This window comes from Vanacampus margaritifer, chromosome 1, assembly GCF_051991255.1.
Source record: "Vanacampus margaritifer isolate UIUO_Vmar chromosome 1, RoL_Vmar_1.0, whole genome shotgun sequence".
Classification (NCBI taxonomy): Eukaryota; Metazoa; Chordata; class Actinopteri; order Syngnathiformes; family Syngnathidae; genus Vanacampus; species Vanacampus margaritifer.
Window position 1 is genome coordinate 4,327,784 of NC_135432.1, and position 20,622 is coordinate 4,348,405.

At 40.8% G+C, this 20,622-nt stretch overlaps 1 protein-coding gene across 3 annotated transcripts in view; it reads left to right on the forward strand.

Moving 5' to 3' along the window:
- Positions 1-353: 353 nt before the first annotated feature.
- LOC144053384 (sodium-driven chloride bicarbonate exchanger-like) overlaps positions 354-20,622 on the forward strand; it is a 31,729-nt gene continuing 11,460 nt past the window's right edge. The window contains exons 1-12 of one of the 3 annotated variants that reach the window (XM_077567800.1): positions 354-591; positions 4,636-4,665; positions 13,392-13,458; positions 13,537-13,618; positions 16,330-16,473; positions 16,567-16,708; positions 17,206-17,366; positions 17,618-17,806; positions 18,113-18,201; positions 19,259-19,416; positions 19,510-19,597; positions 19,849-19,995. In XM_077567800.1, coding sequence (XP_077423926.1) covers positions 13,582-13,618; positions 16,330-16,473; positions 16,567-16,708; positions 17,206-17,366; positions 17,618-17,806; positions 18,113-18,201; positions 19,259-19,416; positions 19,510-19,597; positions 19,849-19,995 — 1,155 coding nt within the window. In that variant the 5' untranslated portion in view covers positions 354-591; positions 4,636-4,665; positions 13,392-13,458; positions 13,537-13,581. The remainder of the gene's footprint in view (positions 592-4,635; positions 4,666-13,391; positions 13,459-13,536; positions 13,619-16,329; positions 16,474-16,566; positions 16,709-17,205; positions 17,367-17,617; positions 17,807-18,112; positions 18,202-19,258; positions 19,417-19,509; positions 19,598-19,848; positions 19,996-20,622) is intronic. The other 2 variants (XM_077567783.1, XM_077567791.1) reach the window with 2 other exon arrangements.

Genomic DNA, 20,622 nt, shown 5'->3' on the forward strand with positions numbered 1-20,622 from the left:
GTGTGGTGCCGCAGCATCCTTCGTCATGATGCGCGATGGTTGCACTTGATCGCGTGCCGCATAGACTGAAATGTGGACACGATCACATTCTGTTGTGACTTTGTTTCCTTCATATTACCGTATGTAGGCTATATATATATAAACGAATTTGCTACATACCGCTGCCGAAGCAGGAAACCTTCTCGTGTAGGCGGACATGAATTAAAAACACAAGGTCAATGCACCAGCCACTGTTTTTGCTGTATTTATCACATATTATGAAAATACGCGCTGATCAGTGTTACAATGATTTCGCACGGAGGCTGTCTAGCACGACCCCCCCTCCCCATGTTTGAGTGGGCAGGCGCAACCTCCCTCCTCCATGCGTAAAATATGTAGGGCATGCTTTGCCACCTCCATTTGAGAAAGCCCGAACCGGGAAATATACTGCACTGTGAGTGAAGGGCTAAGAAAGCCATATTAGCCACTCTCCTCATCGCCAACCTTAATCAGCGTCTCAACTGAAGAAGAGCAACATATTTGGAAGAGCAGGAGGAGGAAAAGATGGACATTACCGACCAGGGTGCTCAAATGGAGCCTCTGTTGCCAGCGGTGAGTCAAATGAGTTTTGTCTTTATTCACATGTAAAATGTCTGTTTGGCTATTTGTCTTTAGAATAAATCATAAGAAGCTTCCTTGACTATTATCGCAATGCTTGCATGGCATAATTAACATAGTGATATAATGGGTCATTGGAATTTACAGTTACAGGCCAATTCATTAGTCACAAACCAAATCCAATGTCATTAAAGGCAAAAAATGCTTTGTTTGGACTGATCAACAATATTTTAATTGTGGTTGTACTGTACAGGTGAGAACTGTCTCTTTATTTTGCTTCTTCGGTAGACAAAATAGAGGCACCCATCCCAAGATGTAGTTCACTTCTACACTAGTACACCACAATAATTAATATATTGTTAAATAGATATTATTGTCAGTCTAAACAGAGCAGTTTTTAGAAATACAAATATATGTGTGCATTTGGACTCTATGCCCAGTGAGTGTACTTCATGCGCCCTCTACTACCTGCAGCTGCTTATGCAACCTGTGAGCTAGGATGAGGCATCTTTCACTTGATTCTACCACGCATACTTCTAACTACCAAGAAGGCCGGTGCTAAATTGTCTGCGATCCGTCATCATTTTGGGGATTCATCTTCATGTGATGCAGAGTCAGATTGAGCATATGCCCACGAAATCAGAGGCCCACTCCATAAAGCCAACTGAAGAATCCAAACAAGAATGTCTGATTTAACTGTAAACCATGGGGAAAGCATCATCTCATCAGTATTCAGGTGCTCGGGAGATAGAGGAAAAAATATCCTCCCCACTTGAGAGAGAAAGAGCGATAGGAGATGTTGACTAGATTGGGAAAAAAAAAATACATGGCGTGCTTGTTCTCCGTGTTCTTCCGTGTGTTGTCATAGCGTCAGCAGGATGTCATGTTTCTATGTGGAGCAGTAGTAGAACGATAATCTCCGGGAAGAGAGTATTGACGTGATGTAAAGCAGCATTTCCCAACCACTGTGAGCCAAGCCACGTATTATACAGAATAGTCTACAGTTTAGTACCAAACAAAAATGATGGATACGTAGGTTAATTGAGGACCTTCTGCCTGCCACAATACGTCGCTATCAAAGATAAATGAACATGGATGTGTTACTTTTAGACCAGTCAAGTGAATCACTACTTGAAAGGTTCAGGATTGAGAGTAAAAGAATGTTTACATTAACAGTTCTCGAGGGTGCACGGGAGTTTGCCCAACCAGTCCACATGCGTTTTGTGGACTTGTAGAAGGTGTACGACCGTGTCCTCCGGTGGGTTATGTGGGGGGTGCTTCGGGAGTACGGGGTACCGAGCCCCATGATACGGGCTGTTCGGTCCCTGTACGACCGGAGTTTGGTTTGCATTGGCAGCGGCAGTTTAGTCGGATTTGTTTCCAGTGAGGGTTGGACTCAGGCAATGTTGCCCTTTGTCACAGATTCTGTTCATAACTTTAATGGACAGAATTTCTAGGCGCAGCCGAGGCGTTGAGGGGGTCCGGTTTGGCGGCCTCAACATTGCATCTCTGCTTTTTGCAGATGATTGTGCTGTTGGCTTCTTCAAGCCGTGATCTTCAACTGTCGCTTTAGCGATTTGCAGCTGAGTGTGAAGCGGTTGGGATGAAAATCAGCACCTCCTAATCCAAGACCATGGTCCTCAGTCGGAAATGGGTGGAGTGCCCTCTCCGGGTCTGGGATGATCCTGCCCCAAGTGGAGGAGTTTAAGTATCTTGGGGTTTTATTCACGAATGAGGGTAGGTTGGAGCGGGAGATTGACAGGCGGATCGGTGCAGCGTCTGCAGTGATGTGGACTCTTTATTTGTCCGTTGTGGTGAAGAAGGACCTGAGTCAAAAGGCGAAGCTCTGGATTTACCGGTCGATCTTTGTTCCTACCCTCACCTATGATAACGAGCTGTGGGTCGTGACCGAAAAATCAAGATCCCGGATACAAGCGGCCGAAATGTGTTTCCTCCGCATCCTTTAGAGATGGGCTGAGAGCTCGGCCATCCGCGAGGGGTCTCAGAGTCGTGCCACTGCTCCTCCGCATTGAGAGGAAACAGTTGAGGTGGCTCGGGCATCTGGTTGGGATACCTCCTGGACGCCTCCCTGGAGTGGTGTTCCGGGCATGTCCTACTGGCGGCAGGCTTCGGGGACAACCCAGGACATGCTGGAGAGACAATGTTTCTCGGTTGGCCTGGGAACGCCTTGGGGTCCCGCCAGAAGAGCTGGTTGTGGCTGGGGAGAGGAAAGTTTGGACTTCCCTGCTAAAGCTGCTGACCTGTGACCCGACTCCGGATAATGGATGGATTGGATGGATGGACATTAACAGTGGAAAGTTTATGATTGCATCAATGTTGACTATTCAGTGCTTAAAAGATTTATTCGACCACCATGCAATTTAAGGTTCATGCCACAGCTGACCTAAATTACACCACTGATAATTACCAAGCACACTTAGTACAAGCACCTCAAATCTTTCAAATCCCGCTCATCTCGAGTCACTTCCGGGGTTCCACTGGGTTCTGTTTTTGGCCCCTTCTGTTGATCATTTACCTTTTTCCAACCTTGGCAATATCTTTCGTAAATATAACAGTTTCTGTTGTTAGGCCGATGACACCCTCCCAGCTCTCAGAAAGGCACCTACAGTAACATTAAATGCTACGAAAGTAAAAGTAATTATTGTCCACAGCTTTAATTTTGTTGTTTTAGTGGTTAAATGTACCGAGAGCACACTGAAATTCAAAATGTGGAAAGTTGACCTTTGAATCCACTATGAAGTGTAGTTTTCACTTTTGCTGTTTTTTGGAGGCGGTGACTTTGTTTTTCCACACTCTGATCTTCCACAAGTAAAAGCTGCTTGCCTCTGCTTAATCCACCCCCAGTCATCATGGTAACGAAAACCGTACCCGGGTGTACTGTCGATCATTTTCACGAGATAGGACAGCCCCCTTAGAACAGGCTAAGTTTCGGTTGTTGTAAACAATTGTCTCTTTCCGGGAGACTGCATGAGACACTTCATAAACCTTAATGTGGGCTTCTTTATTTTCCTTAACCTTTTAATGTGTTACAGTTTTTAACAGGAAGGAGGAATTTCAAGATGGTTTCACCCTTTTATATTATACTCAAATTCAAGCTTGGCTTCTCCGACAAGTCAGAAATTAATCAAGCATCTCATTTAACCGCTAAAACAATTTTTTGTCTGTTGAGGAATACAAGTAAATGACAGTAATTGTACATCTTAATCAGGAAATTAATAAATTCAGATGATTATATTAAAAAAAGGCCTCATTGTGATTGTATGCCTTTTCTGTCAATTAGGTTTGAAACCACAACTGATCGTAATTACCACTGAATTGTGTTACCAATGATCTCTGCCACAATGATTGGTTCTCAACTGGGACTTAATGTTTTTTGCCGAACATGACTTGATATTTCACGCAAGACCGTTGTGAGGGCTCTTCATCGCGTTGGACTTCGTTTTTATCATTCAACACAAACCACACGTTTTGGACGTTTCTTTGCTGTGATGAATCCAAATTTGAATAGTTATTTGAGGAAGGAATTATGCAGCTTTCAACCTTCAAAATACTGTTCCCAAATTAGAGCGAGATGGCGGGAGCATAATGCCGTGGGACTTCAGGCACAGGAAGTTTATTCAGGTGCACAGAACCATGAAAAATCATGATTATGTTGATATTTTAGAATGATTGTAGTAGTACCTGACCACAGACCAATATGTAAAACCCTTGTTATTTGTCATTAGTAAATTCTCAACTCAGTTTGCTATATGTTAACATAACAAATGTTTTGTTACAGTCAATTTGTTCAAATGACTCATACAGTATATAGGACTATATTTCAGCTTTATTTTTCGTTAGGAGAGAATCAAAAATGACATTTTCCAATTCTCACGTTTTCTACATTTCATGACATTTACTAACAGCCATCTGTGCCATTTTTCACAGGGTGCTGATCTAATGCATTGGTTAAGCACTGTGTATGTGTAAAACGTGGGGTTTCTATTTGCCATGCTGACTGATTTCCTTTGCTTGCAGGAACAAAGCACACAAGAAAGTAAAAATGTGGTAAGTACACTATTATTCTCTCAGTCAATTTAAGCAACATGGCTTGCATTTAGCACACATTGGCTTGGATTCCTTAGTAAGTTTAATGATCAGGAGTTGAACAAAATACAGTTTCATGACGATGATTAGGCAGGACACCAAAAATGTGTATATTTGTGTGGATACTGTGAGATACCTTGATGCTAAAATATTGTTGCATTTTACGTTTACCCATTTTTAAACTGTATATAAATTTGATCTTGTATAGCATTTGTCACAAAGAGGACTCACAAAGTCGCAAACATTTGTTTGTGGTCAAGTTAAAAAAACAAAAACGAAAACATAAAAATAATCAAGTCTTCACTGAAATTCCTACCTTAACAAATCTGTATTAACTCTCTCTTAAAGAGCCATCTATTAGTGTAAATGGAAATGCATTGCCCCCACAATTTCCCCTTTAGTTTTTCATTTATGTGCGAGACAGTACGTAAAAGGTGGCCAGCAGACCGCAGTAACTTAACAGGCCAATAAAAAGACACCAGATGCACAAAGTGGAGGAGCCAGACCTTTGAGGGCTTATTACGTGACTGTTAAAATGTTGTATTAGACAGAGAAACAGGGATGTCTCAGATTCAATTTCAAACACAAAAAAAAACAAGCTGTTGACTTTTTGTTTTGTCATATTATGCAATTATGAAAAGCTCTAAACAATTCTGACCATTGGATGTTAGCATTAGCACCTGCATACATACGCAACCATTAGCCTACTTGTTTCGGCTTTAGACTAGACAGAACATATTTTCATGTGAACGAGGATAATGTTTACATATTGTAGTCATCAACAAACTCCGGTTTTGTTACATTTTGTGCTGTTTTATTCGCTCTTGAACTAGCAAACGAATAGCTTCATCGTGTTAGCTGCCAATCCTGTCGCTAATGTTCTAATGCTATCACAAAATGCAAGGTAGGCAGGCAGTATCGACATTATTTTAACCACTAAAATAAGAGATTCAGGCTCACAATGGCATAGACAGATGTGTGTGAAGGTAGCAAAAGTGAAACACTGAAGTCGTTATTTTTGGGTGAAACTAGTTTATTTATGGTTCGGCATGTTCCGAGTATTGACTGGTGCTGGTTGTGATCTTTGCTTGTCTTGAATTTAGAGACATTTAGCCTGAACCGACTCATGTGAGTCTGACATCATTGCCCCGTTGTTGTTCTTTTCCTTAACTGTAAACTATTGGGACGCCAACTGTGACGCCGTCCCTGACCCAAGACTCGAGGTAACAAATCTACCAGGCTCGGTCGGAGAGAAACAAGATGTGCTGGTAGCATCGGTGATGTCACAGCGCTAATCCCTGTTGAAGGGTGGGGGTGCTGGGCGGATTGGCGGATGGATGCGAGTCAGAAACATTTGACCCCGGATGAGAGCAGACACGACTGAATAAGAGCTGAGCTCCATTTCTTCACTGGACGTTTTTGGGTGCGAGCTCGCCACCTTGTATTCTCGGGCTGGCATCGACGTGAACTACGTCCTCTTTCCGAGTGGGACACATAACCCTTCTGACCCTCACATCCTGCCACTGCCTGCAGAGCAAGGGGGTGGTTAGCAACCACCCCTTCGCATCGGAAGGGTCCCAAAATGCTCTCGGTGGACTACAGCAAGGGATTTAGTTACCAGGTAGGCAAATCACTGTAATGCATTTTATTTGGAAAGTTCTTGCCGAGGGTGCGGGATGTGTTGTGGAGCTTGGTTTGACAGATGGGACTGTTCTCTTCCCAGATTGGGGCTTATACCTGCTGCACTGATCCTGGTTACTTCATGGGGATGAAAAAAAAGAAAATAAATATTCATGTGTTGGCACAGTTTTGACGAGCCTTTTGCAGAGAAGGAATATTTCAGTTTTTTAAGTAGTGACGCTCTCAGCAGTTATCATCGCCACGGTAACCATCTGTAGGGATGAAAAACCATGACAACTAAAACCGCTCACCAATAGCAGCGGCCTTTACAGTCGCCCATAATCCATATCTGTCTCTGTAAACTACAAGCCACAGATTCATTCTGTATGTATTATTTACTTTAATGCTGCTTGAAAGTAATTAGATTTACATTCCTTTGTCTGTCAAGCGATTTTTCTCAAGCTTACGTAACGTTACCAGCTTTTTTAACACGTATGCCTAATGCTGTGGATTTTTTATTTTTTTTTTATATAACTATACTGTATACTTCCAAAGTAGCTCCCACAATAGTAATTTAACCTTTATTATGTTGCTCCCCAGGGTAGACCCATGAATAGCGTTTTGCACAAATGAGGTCGCACATTGTACCTGTGTCCCGGAGAGTTACATGATATTGGGAAATGATTACTCATAAGGAGCATGTGTGAAATATGTGACTTGAACTAAGCTGCTCAGGGGCTTAAGAGGGGACGAAATATGGAAAATAGATTTTTGAATTGCTTGTATATAAATAGCTGGATCTCTGGAGTGCATGGAATGAAACAAGCAAGTTAATAGTTTGGAAGCCAGTGAGCCGTACTTTACTGATTGTGATGTAACAGTGTGTCTAATGCACATAATACCGTCTCCAGCTGCCCGTGACTTGGTAGCTAGCGTGGGTGAAGATCTGCCATTGTCATGACACGGGTCCAGCTGACGGAAAATGGAAGCAATATTGTGTCAAAGCCAAAAGGTAACTATGGTAGCGTTATTACATTAGTTTGTGGCAACCGAGGAATACTTGAATACTCAGTGAAGTTGTTGAGTTTGACCATGGGTTCACTGAATGAGCAACAATCCTCTCACCCTCACATTAATTGTATGAAGTGCTGCATCCATGAGTAAAAATTGTTTATTTTCTTCATGGGTACTGCCTTTTTTCTTTCTTTTTTGGACAATCTCTGCCTAGAGAAGCTGCTTGTCATTGTCAACCCTATCCACCCCCGCTATGGTAATGAAAGTCATAGTTGCCATTAGCTCAGCGGTTGTGTGGGCAGCGTGAACAGTAGGTCATTTTAATGAGACAGGACCGCCCCCTCAAAACAGGCTAAGTTCTTGAAAGGATTTTAAAAAAAAAAAGAGAGAGCGATGTAAAGCGTGCTATAATTCTTGCGCCTTTGAGGATTTTGCTTAAAACATGTTACAGACATGTTTTTATAATCACTGGGAACAGTTTTAAATTGTGGGAAAAAAAACGTCACGTCTGCTTTTAAGAGAAAGTAACTGTAGCTAAATATTTTTCTTCTTTTTGTTTTAGAGTTAAATTAAAAAATATTTTTGGTTTTTATGTTACAGGATGTTCTATGACCTACTAAAGATTACTATAATATTTTGTTGTTGTCACAGCAACCTATTTTAACCAACAAAAGGACCAAGCAAATATTTTAATTACATTACAGTATTTCAGTTAGCACTTACTGAACATGTTCAATATAAGTATATTTTACCCCCCGTAGCACATTTCACAACGTGATTCACATAGTTACAGATCTAAAAGAATTAGCTTCGCTTCATATAACTTTAAAAAAAAAAAAAAAAAAAAAAAAAACACGGATGGGGAGTGTGGATCGTGTCTTGGTCTCTAGCCTTGTATGCTCGTGTATGTGCAAGTATCATGACCTTCAGGGGAGGAACATGACATTGGGCATGTACTGAAATCATTTCTACCAGGGAAAAGCTACATTATTTTCTTTGTGAAGGCAGGAAATATGCTTCAGCTCTTGCAATAGATGATATTATATTGTGCCAGCGGTCATAATGCTGTGGCCGATTGTCACGTAATAATTCTTCTGGAGTGCTGATGGACTGTACATACAGAAACACGTGAGCACGTCTCTTTATCACGCTTGGTCGCATGTCCACCCCTCCTCCACCTCATCCATGCCGACTCCCCCTGCAGTCTTGGTTGCATGCTCCGTGTTCTTCCCTGAAGCCTGCGTCACACAGCACAACTCGGGAAATTCATGATTTCATCTCCTCTACTCTTCCATACTACTTCTTTTAATCGTTCAAAGTCTGTCAGATTTTACTCAGCTATCATTGACGGCTATAAATAGAAACAGAGGCCCGCTGGGTGGATATTTTGGCTCATCATTGCATAATCGTGGTCATGAAATGTTTATTTGTATTTGGATTTTTGGGTAGGAAACAGAGGTACACACGGAACATATTAGATCAGGGATGAGAAGTGTAACGGCATCACGCTTGAGGCTTGAACGCCTTCAGATATTTTGTAGTTCATTTAAGGTGGTTATAGCCGAGTTAACTTTGATCATTCGATGGCGTCATTGGTATTTTTTTTATGTCGCCAACTCACTGTGCACACCTCCAAATACAAGCACCCTCACAATCACAAACTTGCAAAAAGTCGGCTCTTGTAGAACTCTGAACACCGATTTATGTACCTTAACTACAGGATTGCCACTCGCTACAATTGGAAGGATTACTTTGCAATTATGTCTTGTAGCAAACCTGCAGTTGTGTATTGTGGATTGTTGTTTGATTGTTTGATAAGGGCCGACTGTCTTGGAGGAGACCTCGACGGTGTGTATGCTTTGTGATTGGATGAGTGAGTCGGTGAGTGGGAACAGTCAAAGGAAGAAGAATATTGTGAGCATGTGTTGCCGGAATGAAGAGAAACACTAGTTGGGTGCCGTCTAAGGCTGTTCATCAGCTAGCATTAGCTGTTACTTTTCAGATGGGCTTGCAATAGTTACTCAAGTGACCGTGCTGCTGATTTTATTTTTAGTGTTAAAATTGCCACACACTAGAGGCACCGCTGCTAATTTGTTGAGCTGACTAACTTAGCTGTTAATTTCAGTGATGCGTCTGTGGTGTCCAAGCTATAATTGTCATTGCAGAGTGGTAAAATCGATGTGTAAACGAGTCCATTAGTCGGATCCTAATATATATATACGTAGTGTAGCTGTTTTGTAGCTCCATTTACGACATCTATTTACATTCAGACAGTATTACACATGAACGTGTTTTCACAAATCATACTTTCCATAAGCTTCCCCTTAAATCGTCGCCTAAAGCTGTAGTGTTTGACTCAACATGTTTTGTATATGAATTGAATCAGGTATACGGACAACCAGTTAACCTTTGTGTGTCTGTTTGGAGCTTGAACTCTTGAGCCTGAACCATATTATCAAATATGTATTTTTAGTTGTATTTGGCCTGCTTTTAGCCTACTCCATAAGACAGTTTTGCCCCAAAAAACGTACCCCTTTTTAATCAACATTTGATGAATAGCTTTTACTTGCTAAGCGCTGCTTTGCACATTAAGCATGTTAGCATCAATGGCGCCACGTACATACAGTGATAATTGACAATGATACAGAGCAGAGCAAAAATTGAACTAATGGGGGATAGTAAGATGAGATCAGAGAATGTTGTACATCACAGTAGTGTGTTGTTTAGTTTGGAGCTGATCTGGTTAAAGATTCATAAGCGCATCTTTTTTCATAGTGCTAATTGCTAAGCTAGCTATTTGGATGTTAATATTAGTTACACATGCATTAGTTATGAATGTCAGCACCACTTATCACATAGCTGTCAGGTTTCTAATTCAATTTGCAGGTCACCATTAGAGTTGTTTATAAATGTTTAATGTCTACTTTCCTTACTTAGCTACATAAAAGGAAAAGGAAAAACAGACGCAGTACAGTTCACATTTTACAGGTCTTTACCAATGTTGTAGTAATGTGATGTAAATGTGAGGCAAGCCTTTGTGTATTTTTTGGACAGATGTCATCATGCCAGTGTCATCCTAGTTGAGTGGCCGAGTCATGAGCATTAAGCTTAATTGAGGCGTGTGAGGGCTGCAGTTCTTCGGTTGGCGTTCTGTGTTCTTCTGCAACCTCCTGAATGAGTCGTCGTCGCACTCTAGGAGTAATTTTGGTTGTCCGACCAATTCTGGGAAGGTTCACCACTGTTCCCAGTTTTCTCCATTTTGCGACTGTGGTTCACCGCAGTCTCATAGCCTTGGAAATCATTTTGTCACTTTTTCAAGGCTGGTAGATTTCAATCACGATTTCTTTTATTTGTTTTTGAATTTATTTACAGTCAACGATGCGTTTCTTCATCAGATTTTGTAGCCTAGTTCATGTTGTGTGACAGGTATTTTTAAATGACTTCTTGAGTAAACAAATCTTGTAGGAATCTTGCTTTCGTGTGAGACCAAGGAAATTGAGCTCTGCTTTCCAAAAATTGGGGTTAGTCAACCCATGATTTAAGAAGGGGGAGAATTTTTTTCCCACCTTCATAGGGACACGAAATTTATTTTCCTGTAATAAATAAATCATCATTTAGAAACTGCACTTGTGTATTTTCGGTGTGATATTAAATTTGGCCTCATGAGCTAAAAAGTGTAATAAATATGGAAAAAAAACCTGAAATCAAATCAATAATTTTTACAGTTCTATAAGATTCTGTCTAATTGGAATTTGTAAGGAATCGCCATCTCTGTGCATGTCTACGATTTGCTTACTTGCGCTGATAAGGTCTCATTGAACATTGAACGGCAGTGAATCAGCTTGAGCTTGCCGCGTCTGTTCGCTAAACCCTTTTGATCTTATTGCTCATCATCCACGCGCTCGTCCGTGTGTGAGAGAGTGACGTCGCAGCATTTCACTTGTTAATCTTTGCGGATGAGCGTCAGATGCTCAGCAAGTGCCACCCTAAGCTTGTCACGATGTACTGCATGTGTACTTATTTTGTTTTCATCAAGCTGAAGTACAATGTTGGTTGATGTTTGACCTTTGACTCCAACACTTTGCATTAGATGAACATTTAAAGTTTAGTCCCTATGTCCTAGATATACAATATTATGCATTTTATCACAAGTTGAAATAGTTCCCATGTGTCTTAACTCATTAACTCCCAGCCATTTTCACAGAAGCAATCCCCTTCATTCCCGGCTGTTTTACTGGATTTTGACTGGTTTTGCAAGGCCCACAGAATATTATTTTATTTCTATAAAAACATGGAACCTACCAAAAGAAAGATTAAAGCCTCTTCTTTCATCAGGAAAAAAGTATATTTTTATCTGTTTGCGTTTTGCAGAAGTTAGCATTACAATATAGTTCATCATTATTCACAAATCTATTTAGAATTGTGAGTAATTGAGTTTTTTTTTCAACATAGCTCTGGTTCATCTTCTTTTGCTCTGCTACCACCTGCTGGCCGTTTGTGTAATAACTACCATTTCTTCAACAGTTCTTCGCAGTTGAGCGGCTGCATCAAAGCCTTCTCCTTCTGTATGCTCTAGCATAAAAATCAACATTAAAAAAATTATAAATACGTCTTTGGGACACTTAAAACATTTAAAATATGTTTTGGGGAGCAAATGAGTAACATGCTTTCATCAAAATACTGCAAAAGTAAAGAACTGTAGATGCAGTATTCATGCTTTGCATTTCTTGCCATGCTGGAATTAGCTTGTATTAGGGGCAGATCTGTCTCATTCGCTGAGCTAGGCCTCATCCTGCCCTTGCTTGGCTTACGGCGAGGCTGGGTTTCGTTAAATGGTCAAGCGGGCTGGATCTCGCCATTGTGTCCCTGCCGGCGTTTTGCTGCCTCTTCTTCCGCCTCGCTCGACAGCGAGAGTTTGCGGCGGTCGGCTGCTTGCATCTATTATTGTAGAACCCAGAGTGTGGGAAAAAAATGAGCGCCAAGACAATAAAAAGCATTTTTGTCGCACATGAAACAACGGCAAACATAAAACATAACATGAAAAAAGATCTCATAGCTTGTCACAAGTTGCTGCTGGCTCTTGAAAAGGCGTGAAGTGAGGAGGCAGTGTCTTAAAACATATCCAGTCCTGATGCTAAAGTCAATGTAAAATCCCATTGGCATGCTAAAGGTAAATTAGCATAGACGACTGTGAGTGATATTCCTTCAAATAACAAATGTTCATACATACACCATGACATGTAGGAACACATACAGACAAGTAATACAACAATACTCAAAGGTACATATTTGTCTTAATCTGTGAAAAACAAGTTACCTGTATATTAACAATATTTAAGCGCAACTTTGTTTTTCTGCTCTGTGTCGCAATCGGAATCCGCCAAGCACATGGCTTTCTAAATAGAAGCATTTGTTAATTAGCGTAAAAAAAATAAAAAATCTTACGTTTAAGGGACCTGAATATAGTTTCAATAGCGTTTATCCCATCCAGGGTCGCAGGGTGCTGGAGCCTATCCCAGCTGGCTTCAGGCAAAAGGTGGACTACAACCTGAACTGGTTGCCATTCAGTCGCAGGGCACATATCGAGATGGACAACCTTTTGTTGTTTCGAAGTTAGGTGGACTAACACAGTACATGGCTGGCTTGTTACAAAGCCCAAAAAGGATTTATTCGCCACTTCCAGAGCAGCAACGACTAGCTAGGTCTGACTATGCTAAACACAAAGCTATCTAACTGTGGTGCATATCTGAATGTTTCAGTGAACAGGCCTTATCGTGCCATCATTCAAATTCGATCAGTTTTTGGATATTGTTTTGCTATAGCTGTATTTCAATTTAAATATCTAACATTTGCTGGCTGTGTTGCCTATTTTGCTTAACGTTCTGTCCTTGTACAACACACATGCTAACAATCAGACCGATGGCTTTTTTTCAGAGGTGATGAAGAGCAATGCTTTTCAAAGCATAACTAAACGTGTAGGATGACCTTGAGCAAGAGAAAGCAGCTTTCAAATACTGTATTCTAATTGGCTGGCTTTGTTGTTATGTCTACAGCTAGTGGTGCAGAGTTTCACTCTTTGGGTGCAGTTTCGGACATATCTTCGCACATTCTAAGAAGAGTGTAAGGTTAAAAAATGTTAGATTTTTGATTATGTACAATTCCAATTGAGCCCTGAACGTCTGTGCCTGTTTGTGTCAGAGAACTGATGAGGAAGCAGTGGTGGACCGCGGCGGAACCCGCTCCATGCTGAACACCAACTTTGAGAAGGAAGAACTAGAAGGTAACAATTCTGTCACTGTTCTTCATTCTTTGAAGCACATGCTAAGTTTGCCTTTGTACCGCATGTTTGAAGTAAATGTGTCAGTCGATCGATCAATCAATCAAAAATGCTAGCATGAACGAAACATGTGCCTTGGACGTGTATGGGGTATTGAACTGATGGCCGTGACAAATGGTGCTACATGTTTTGCAGCACCAACCATTCGTGTTCAAATATCTGTTGCTGAAAGGGTAAACGAGACTGCCCCCTACTGTAGTTGCTAATGGTTAGCCTATGGAGTTTCCCATTGTATGTTAGCATTCAGGTAGCGGTGGCTACGTGAGTGATTTCCATAAACAATATGTAATTCTCTTTGTTTTATGTTCATTTTGAAAATAAAATTTACTGTGAGTGTCGATAAGCAGCTTGAAGCCTCTCTTTTGAAGAATATATATGAATCTTATCTGCCAAACTGCCACTTGTTGTGAAGTGATTTAGTCACTTGTTACCATACAACACTCGTATCTCAAATTTCCATTGGCAAGTCAAAGCAAAAAAAATAATAATAATAAAAATCAGCCGATCGGCGGCTTGTATCTCGAAAAACGCATGAATTGGGTTACTCGTATCTCAAGGTACACGGTACACTTTATCAGTATCGCCACATTCTGGGATAAATAGTGTATGTTTGAAATCTATGATGCAGATCGATTTGATTTTACTGGAAACTGTGACACCTCATATGGTGCAGGAGGCAAGAACAGGGCATTCACAGTTCTCTGATCACTCAGCTGAGGACCAGGGAAGGGTGGAGGGTGGAGGGCTGGGGGTGTGCAGCGCTGGCCGGTCAGCTCGAATGCAGTAAAAAAGAGGAGACAGTCAGCTCAGATTATCTTCACTCTAACCTTGTGCATGCATGCTCAAGTTCTGCACGCACAAGTGTGGCAGCTAAAATGTGGGGAAAGCTTTCTGGAGGTGCCATTGTTTGGTCTGCAGTCAGTGTAAAAAGCAGAATGTCCGACAAGACCAAACAGTCCTATTTTGATCGGCTCCAAATGGGATATGTTCATAGGCAACCACATCTTCTATTGACTTATTAACATGTAATGGATGTTCAGTGAGAAATTACAAAAAAAAGAAAAAGGACTAAATATGAATAGAGTTTGCTTGGTCTGTGCCTCAACTGCCAACAAAGTTTAGTGGAGATTGTTTAGGCACTTTATGCGTAATTCCAGGCTTCTAAAAATGTTTGATAAAAAAAAAAACACATTCAGATAGGCTAGATCATTTATAGATGAGGTAAAATAAATACATAAATAAATAAAATGTGTATGTAAATATTTACTAAATCTATTTTTAATGTTGAAATAATCTCACTTTAAATGTTATTTTTATACCAAATTCAATCTAACTTAACGATTTAACATATTTTTAAATAGAGGTAACCATTGTTTTAAAGGGTTATGTGATTTTTGTATTTTATTACTGTAATGCTATTTACAATACATCAAATTTCAAATTATTTAGAATAAATTAATAGAAATCAATACAAATTAATAAATACATTTTAATTGTCTAGTTTTAGTAAAATGTAATAATGCAACCAATAAAGTAGTTTATTTTCATGCTTATTTTTAAATTATTTATTATTAGCTTGATTAGATTTTTTGTTTTTAGTTTAACCATTTTACTGTATTATTCACAACAAATCAGCTATTTAAGCAATGGATAGTTTAACAAAAATGCTGCCATTTATTTAGACATACAACAAAATGACACTCACAGGCATGTATATTTTCTATCTTCTACAAAAAACTAATAATATTACTTCAGGTACTGAATCATTTACAATAGATGTGAAAGTCTTCTTCATTTTTGTCTGCATGACTGTATTATACTGCATCCCAGTGGCCAAGTTGTGCAAACCAGCAGGAGTGTAGTGAATAAATCATGATGCACAAATTGTTGAATTCTTGACATTCTATTTAATGTTATTACAGGGATGTGATTTTTCCGCTAATTCGCGGAATTCCGCTTTTTTTATCTCCCCCCCAAAAAGAAAAAATCCGATTTTTTTTTTTTGTATTTCATTGTGTATGCACATGACTCCGACAGATAACATCTTCTGCTATAACAAAGACATTTGTGGTATGCTCTAATATGAGTTACTTTTCATTTGGTCATGATACAATTATTTGTTCGTGAAATTTGAACTCTTCAACATTATTTATGTGTTAACTTAGTAATCACATTAGTTAGATATGATGATATTCTCAGTGATAGTTTTTAAAAGCAAAGGCAGTCCAATGTTTTTGAATGTGACTGATTTTGAGTTGACTAAAACTGCCATTTTATATGGGATAGTTCAATATACATTGAAAATTTATGCTGTTGTTTTGTCTATTTCTTTGTCATGTGAGTGCATTGAAAGTACTTAAAAACACGGAAAACCCATGAGCGAGTGCCAGCGGCCCCCAGACCCCCGGCTAAATTTTCAGATAATTTCACTTTGGTCAAATCACATCCCTGTTATTACCATATCTTTATATAAATGACAGTATAGTGCTGTTTTCATATTAAATACACATTAAAAACTTTTTTGGGAGGGATGGACTTGAACAGACTAAAGACATATTCAAATTCCAGTCAATGTTCCAGTAAGAGGGCTCCATTACTAAAATACGTCTGCAGTTGGTATATGAATTTTTTCCCCCCCTCTTTTTTGACTCCAGGTCACCGTACTCTCTACATTGGGGTACATGTTCCTCTGGGTCGGAGATCACATCGCCGCCACCGTCACCACGGCCACAGACATAGGAAGCGGTCCAAGGAGAGGGACTCCACGGCCGACGACGGACGAGAATCTCCCTCACATAGTCAGTGTTCTTCCATCCGTTTCATTTGCATGTGGCCGCTGACATACTGTAGCTGCAGTTCAAGCAGAAATCAAAGTTTGTCCTTTGCTGCAGCAGACACGCCAGCCCAGAGGGTGCAGTTCCTGTTGGGGACAGAGGATGGCGATGAGGAGCACATCCCGCATGCCCTGTTCACCGAGCTGGACGAAATCTGCCTCAGGGAGGGGGAGGATGCAGAATGGAAGGAGACTGCCAGGTGGGTCTGTTTTTGTTGCACCACATCACCACACTTTTGTCATCCCAATAGACCTTTTTCATAATGTTTGTAAACAATGGGCGCCAGGGTACTTCTGGATGGCAGAAAGTGATTATCTACCGCTGACTTTAACTTGAAAACTATGACAAACGTGTTGTCTGGGGTTGCATCAGATGGACATTCAAAATTTGGCTTGATTAAAAATAAAATCAAATCTAAATGAATTAGGGATGGGTGAGTACAGATACCAGTTATTTGTATTTTGGCCTTACAGTATTTCAACATATTGAAGGCTGCTGATACCAGCCACCAATACTTCAGGAGCTCTCTTGTGGCTGTTCTACTATCATTAGTCAATGACGTGCATGGCTGACAATGTGTGAAGTGCATCCGTCTCCGTCTTCTCATATGCTAATTAAGATGCAATGTCTAAGTATGCAGCACTGTATTGGTTTATAATGTTACCATTGATGAGTCCATTTTTGCTATGTGTGTAGGTGGCTGAAGTTTGAGGAGGACGTCGAGGATGGTGGCGAGCGTTGGAGTAAGCCCTACGTGGCCACACTGTCTCTACACAGTCTTTTTGAGCTGCGCAGCTGCATTATGAATGGCACGGTGATGCTGGACATGAGAGCAAATTCGCTGGAGGAGATTGCAGGTAAAACAGTTTTTCAAAACCAATCGATGTGATTCTCCCAATCATTTTCATCGAACCACTTGATAATTTGATTTCTAATTTACAAACGAATTTTTTAACTGTTTCTTGTTTGCGTATAACCTCCACATATTCGCTATTTATATAGACAAATTGTTTGCAATTTTTCATCAATCTGCCCTACATTACGAACTGACAATACCTTAAGAGATACAGTAAAGCAAAAACCAAGCCCAGCTTGCTCTGCTTTTCAGATATGGTCCTGGATCAGCACGAAGGGTCCGGCGCACTGGGTCAGGACGCCAGGAGGAGGATCCGTGAGGCCCTGCTCAAGCAGCATCACCACCAGAACCATAAGAAGCTTGCCAACCGCATCCCGATTGTCCGCTCCTTTGCAGACATTGGCAAGAAGCAATCCGAGCCTCATTCCATGGATAAGAATGGTGAGTATGTTAGCCAAACTAACTAATGAGATCCAGTGCACTGTAACAATTAGTCCGACTTAGTGACATAGCTTGTCTGATAAAAATAAATAAATAAAATAATCACAGCAACACTGTGCCCCCCCCCCCCCCCACACACACACATTGTCTATTACAATGCCATTAAAAGTGCTGTGCCAACAACGCTTAGCTCTACTATTTTCATTTTCATTACACAAATAACTAAAGACCTTTTTTTTCCATTCTTTCCATCGTGATCTTTTTCTCATCGTTTTGGTCGACCTGACATCAGTGTTTTGTTGACAGGCCAAACAGTTTCATCTCAGTCCCAGTCGGCCAGCACCGAGGGCAAACAGGACGTCAGCAGAGAAAACAGCGCTGTCGACTTCAGCAAGGTGAGCGAGCCACCGCTGGTTTTGCTGTTGATCTGCGGAACGTGAGACCGGGTCAAATTATTGATTTAAGATTGGGTACCGTGTGGAATGGTGAACTTTTTCAGCTTATCCTGGGAAACTGGACAGCATGTAACTGGAGGACTAACCTATTTACATAAGAGCCTAATCGGTGACGTGGTTTTAGTTCTCTGTTGTAGTTTTTAAGTACTGGGATTTTAGCATCATGCAGTTTAATTAGGATTTTCATAAGCATGGCCAAGACCATTTAGTTATATTTTTTAAGTTTATATTCTACTGTTCTACATTAAACAATAAACACTGTTGCCAAAGGGAATTTATAAATAACATTGTTCTCAGTATAGACCCTTGTAGGACCCCATTGTTAACTTAAGCTTCCACAGAACATTTCCCTGTTGATATTCATAAACGTTTCACAATGTTTTAAGTTGGACTTGTAAAGATACAGAAACTTTGTCCAGTACTTTCACAAGTGTCTTGTCAGTGATTATAAGGAATTCCAAATTGTGGCTGAAAATGTCACAAATAAGTTACTTTTGTAGCTTTTTCTCAAAAATGGTGAGGATAAAAAGACTAGGGAAATACTAAAGAGACTACAGCCATCCAATAAGTCATCCATTTTATCTATCATGTATTCTATTACAGAGTCAGTTGATTTAGGCTGAGGTGGGTACACTCAGAAATGGCGCGAATGAATGAGGCATTAGCTTTGTAAGCCCGACCTAGATGGTTAGCAGCAGGCAGGTATGTGATCCACTATGTTATTCTGCGACCCCCCCAAAAAAACTGCTGAAAGGTCAGCGCTTCAACAGTTTATGATATCAGTATCATTGCTTGGTGATCAAAATGAAAATTGTAGACATGAAAACAATAATACGGTAAACCATACCATGGTGTTTCTGGAAGATCAGTTGCCAAGCATCGAATCTGTTTCCCGACATCCCAATACCAAAGCCCCATAGGCACATATTCCCATAACATCAAAGTCCTTAACTCAGTTCTGCCTTATTCATTCCCTTTGCTGTTTTCTGTTTGTTAGATTGACCTTCACTTCATGAAGAAGATCCCACCCGGTGCAGAGGCCTCCAATGTCCTGGTTGGGGAGTTGGAGTTTCTCGACCGTCCCCTGGTGGCCTTCGTCCGCCTGGCACCCGCCGTGCTGCTCAGTGGCCTGGCCGAGGTTCCCATCACCACCAGGTTGCTCCCGCTGACCTTTATGTTTCTTCTTGGAAAGATGATCTCGCACACTCCCTGACTGTGTCCTCCATCTACTCCATGTGCATTTCACAGGTTTCTTTTCATCCTGCTTGGGCCACTAGGAAAAGGTCCACAGTACCATGAAATTGGACGGTCTATTGCAACCCTGATGACCGACGAAGTGAGTTTTTGTTCCAGGCAATATGGAGGCAGCAATAATGACACATTCTGTTGCCTCCTTGAGCTCAAGCTGTCCTTTGAAATCTGCCAAAAAAGTAATCTCCAGAGGGATGAACGCACGCACGCACGCTATGATGAGCATCAGGATTTTCCACAGTGCATCTATTGTTAATGCCAGATGTTGCTTTTCCACCCCCGGGATGAACTTAAATAAAAGCTTTCGGGTACCAACCAAATTTTTCACCTCTCCAGGTTTTCCACGATGTGGCCTATAAAGCCAAAGACAGAAATGACCTTGTGGCTGGTATTGATGAGTTTTTGGACCAGGTGACAGTGTTACCCCCTGGAGAGTGGGATCCCTCCATCAGAATAGAACCTCCCAAAAATGTGCCCTCTCAGGTAAACTCACACTCCCGCAAAAATGTCGCCAGAACTTTTGCTTTTACCCGTAAGGAGTTTGGTTTGTGTGTTAGTTAGCAGGATTACATACAGTTTGAAGTACACCAGCATTTCCTAACCTTTATTGGGCCAAGGCACATGTTTTACATGAGAGAAAAAAATCTCGCCGCGCACAATCAAATGTAGAATGTCCCAAAAATTTGATACACAGGCCATCAAGAGAAAGATAATTTACTTGTTCTGCCTGTCACTCACTATATGTGGCTGCTTGCTGTTCTTTCTAGTAAATGAATAATAATTTTCAGAAGTGCAATTCGATAATTTACTGTGCACACATTATGGCGCACAACTAATATGTCACGGCACACTTGTTGGGAAACACTGAACCACAACATTGATGACCGCCACTAAACATTTTTTCATAATGAATGCACCTCAAGCGGCATTTAAGACTAAAGATCACTGATCTGTATATATATTACTGGATAGCCCATAAACGCCCGTGCAAGCCGTTGAAGCCACAGGGCAGCCATCTTACTCCTCCCATCTCGCGATCAGACTAGTGTATAAACTGTAAGCATACAAGTACGTACATAACAAATTTAACACATCACAAATCATGCTGTT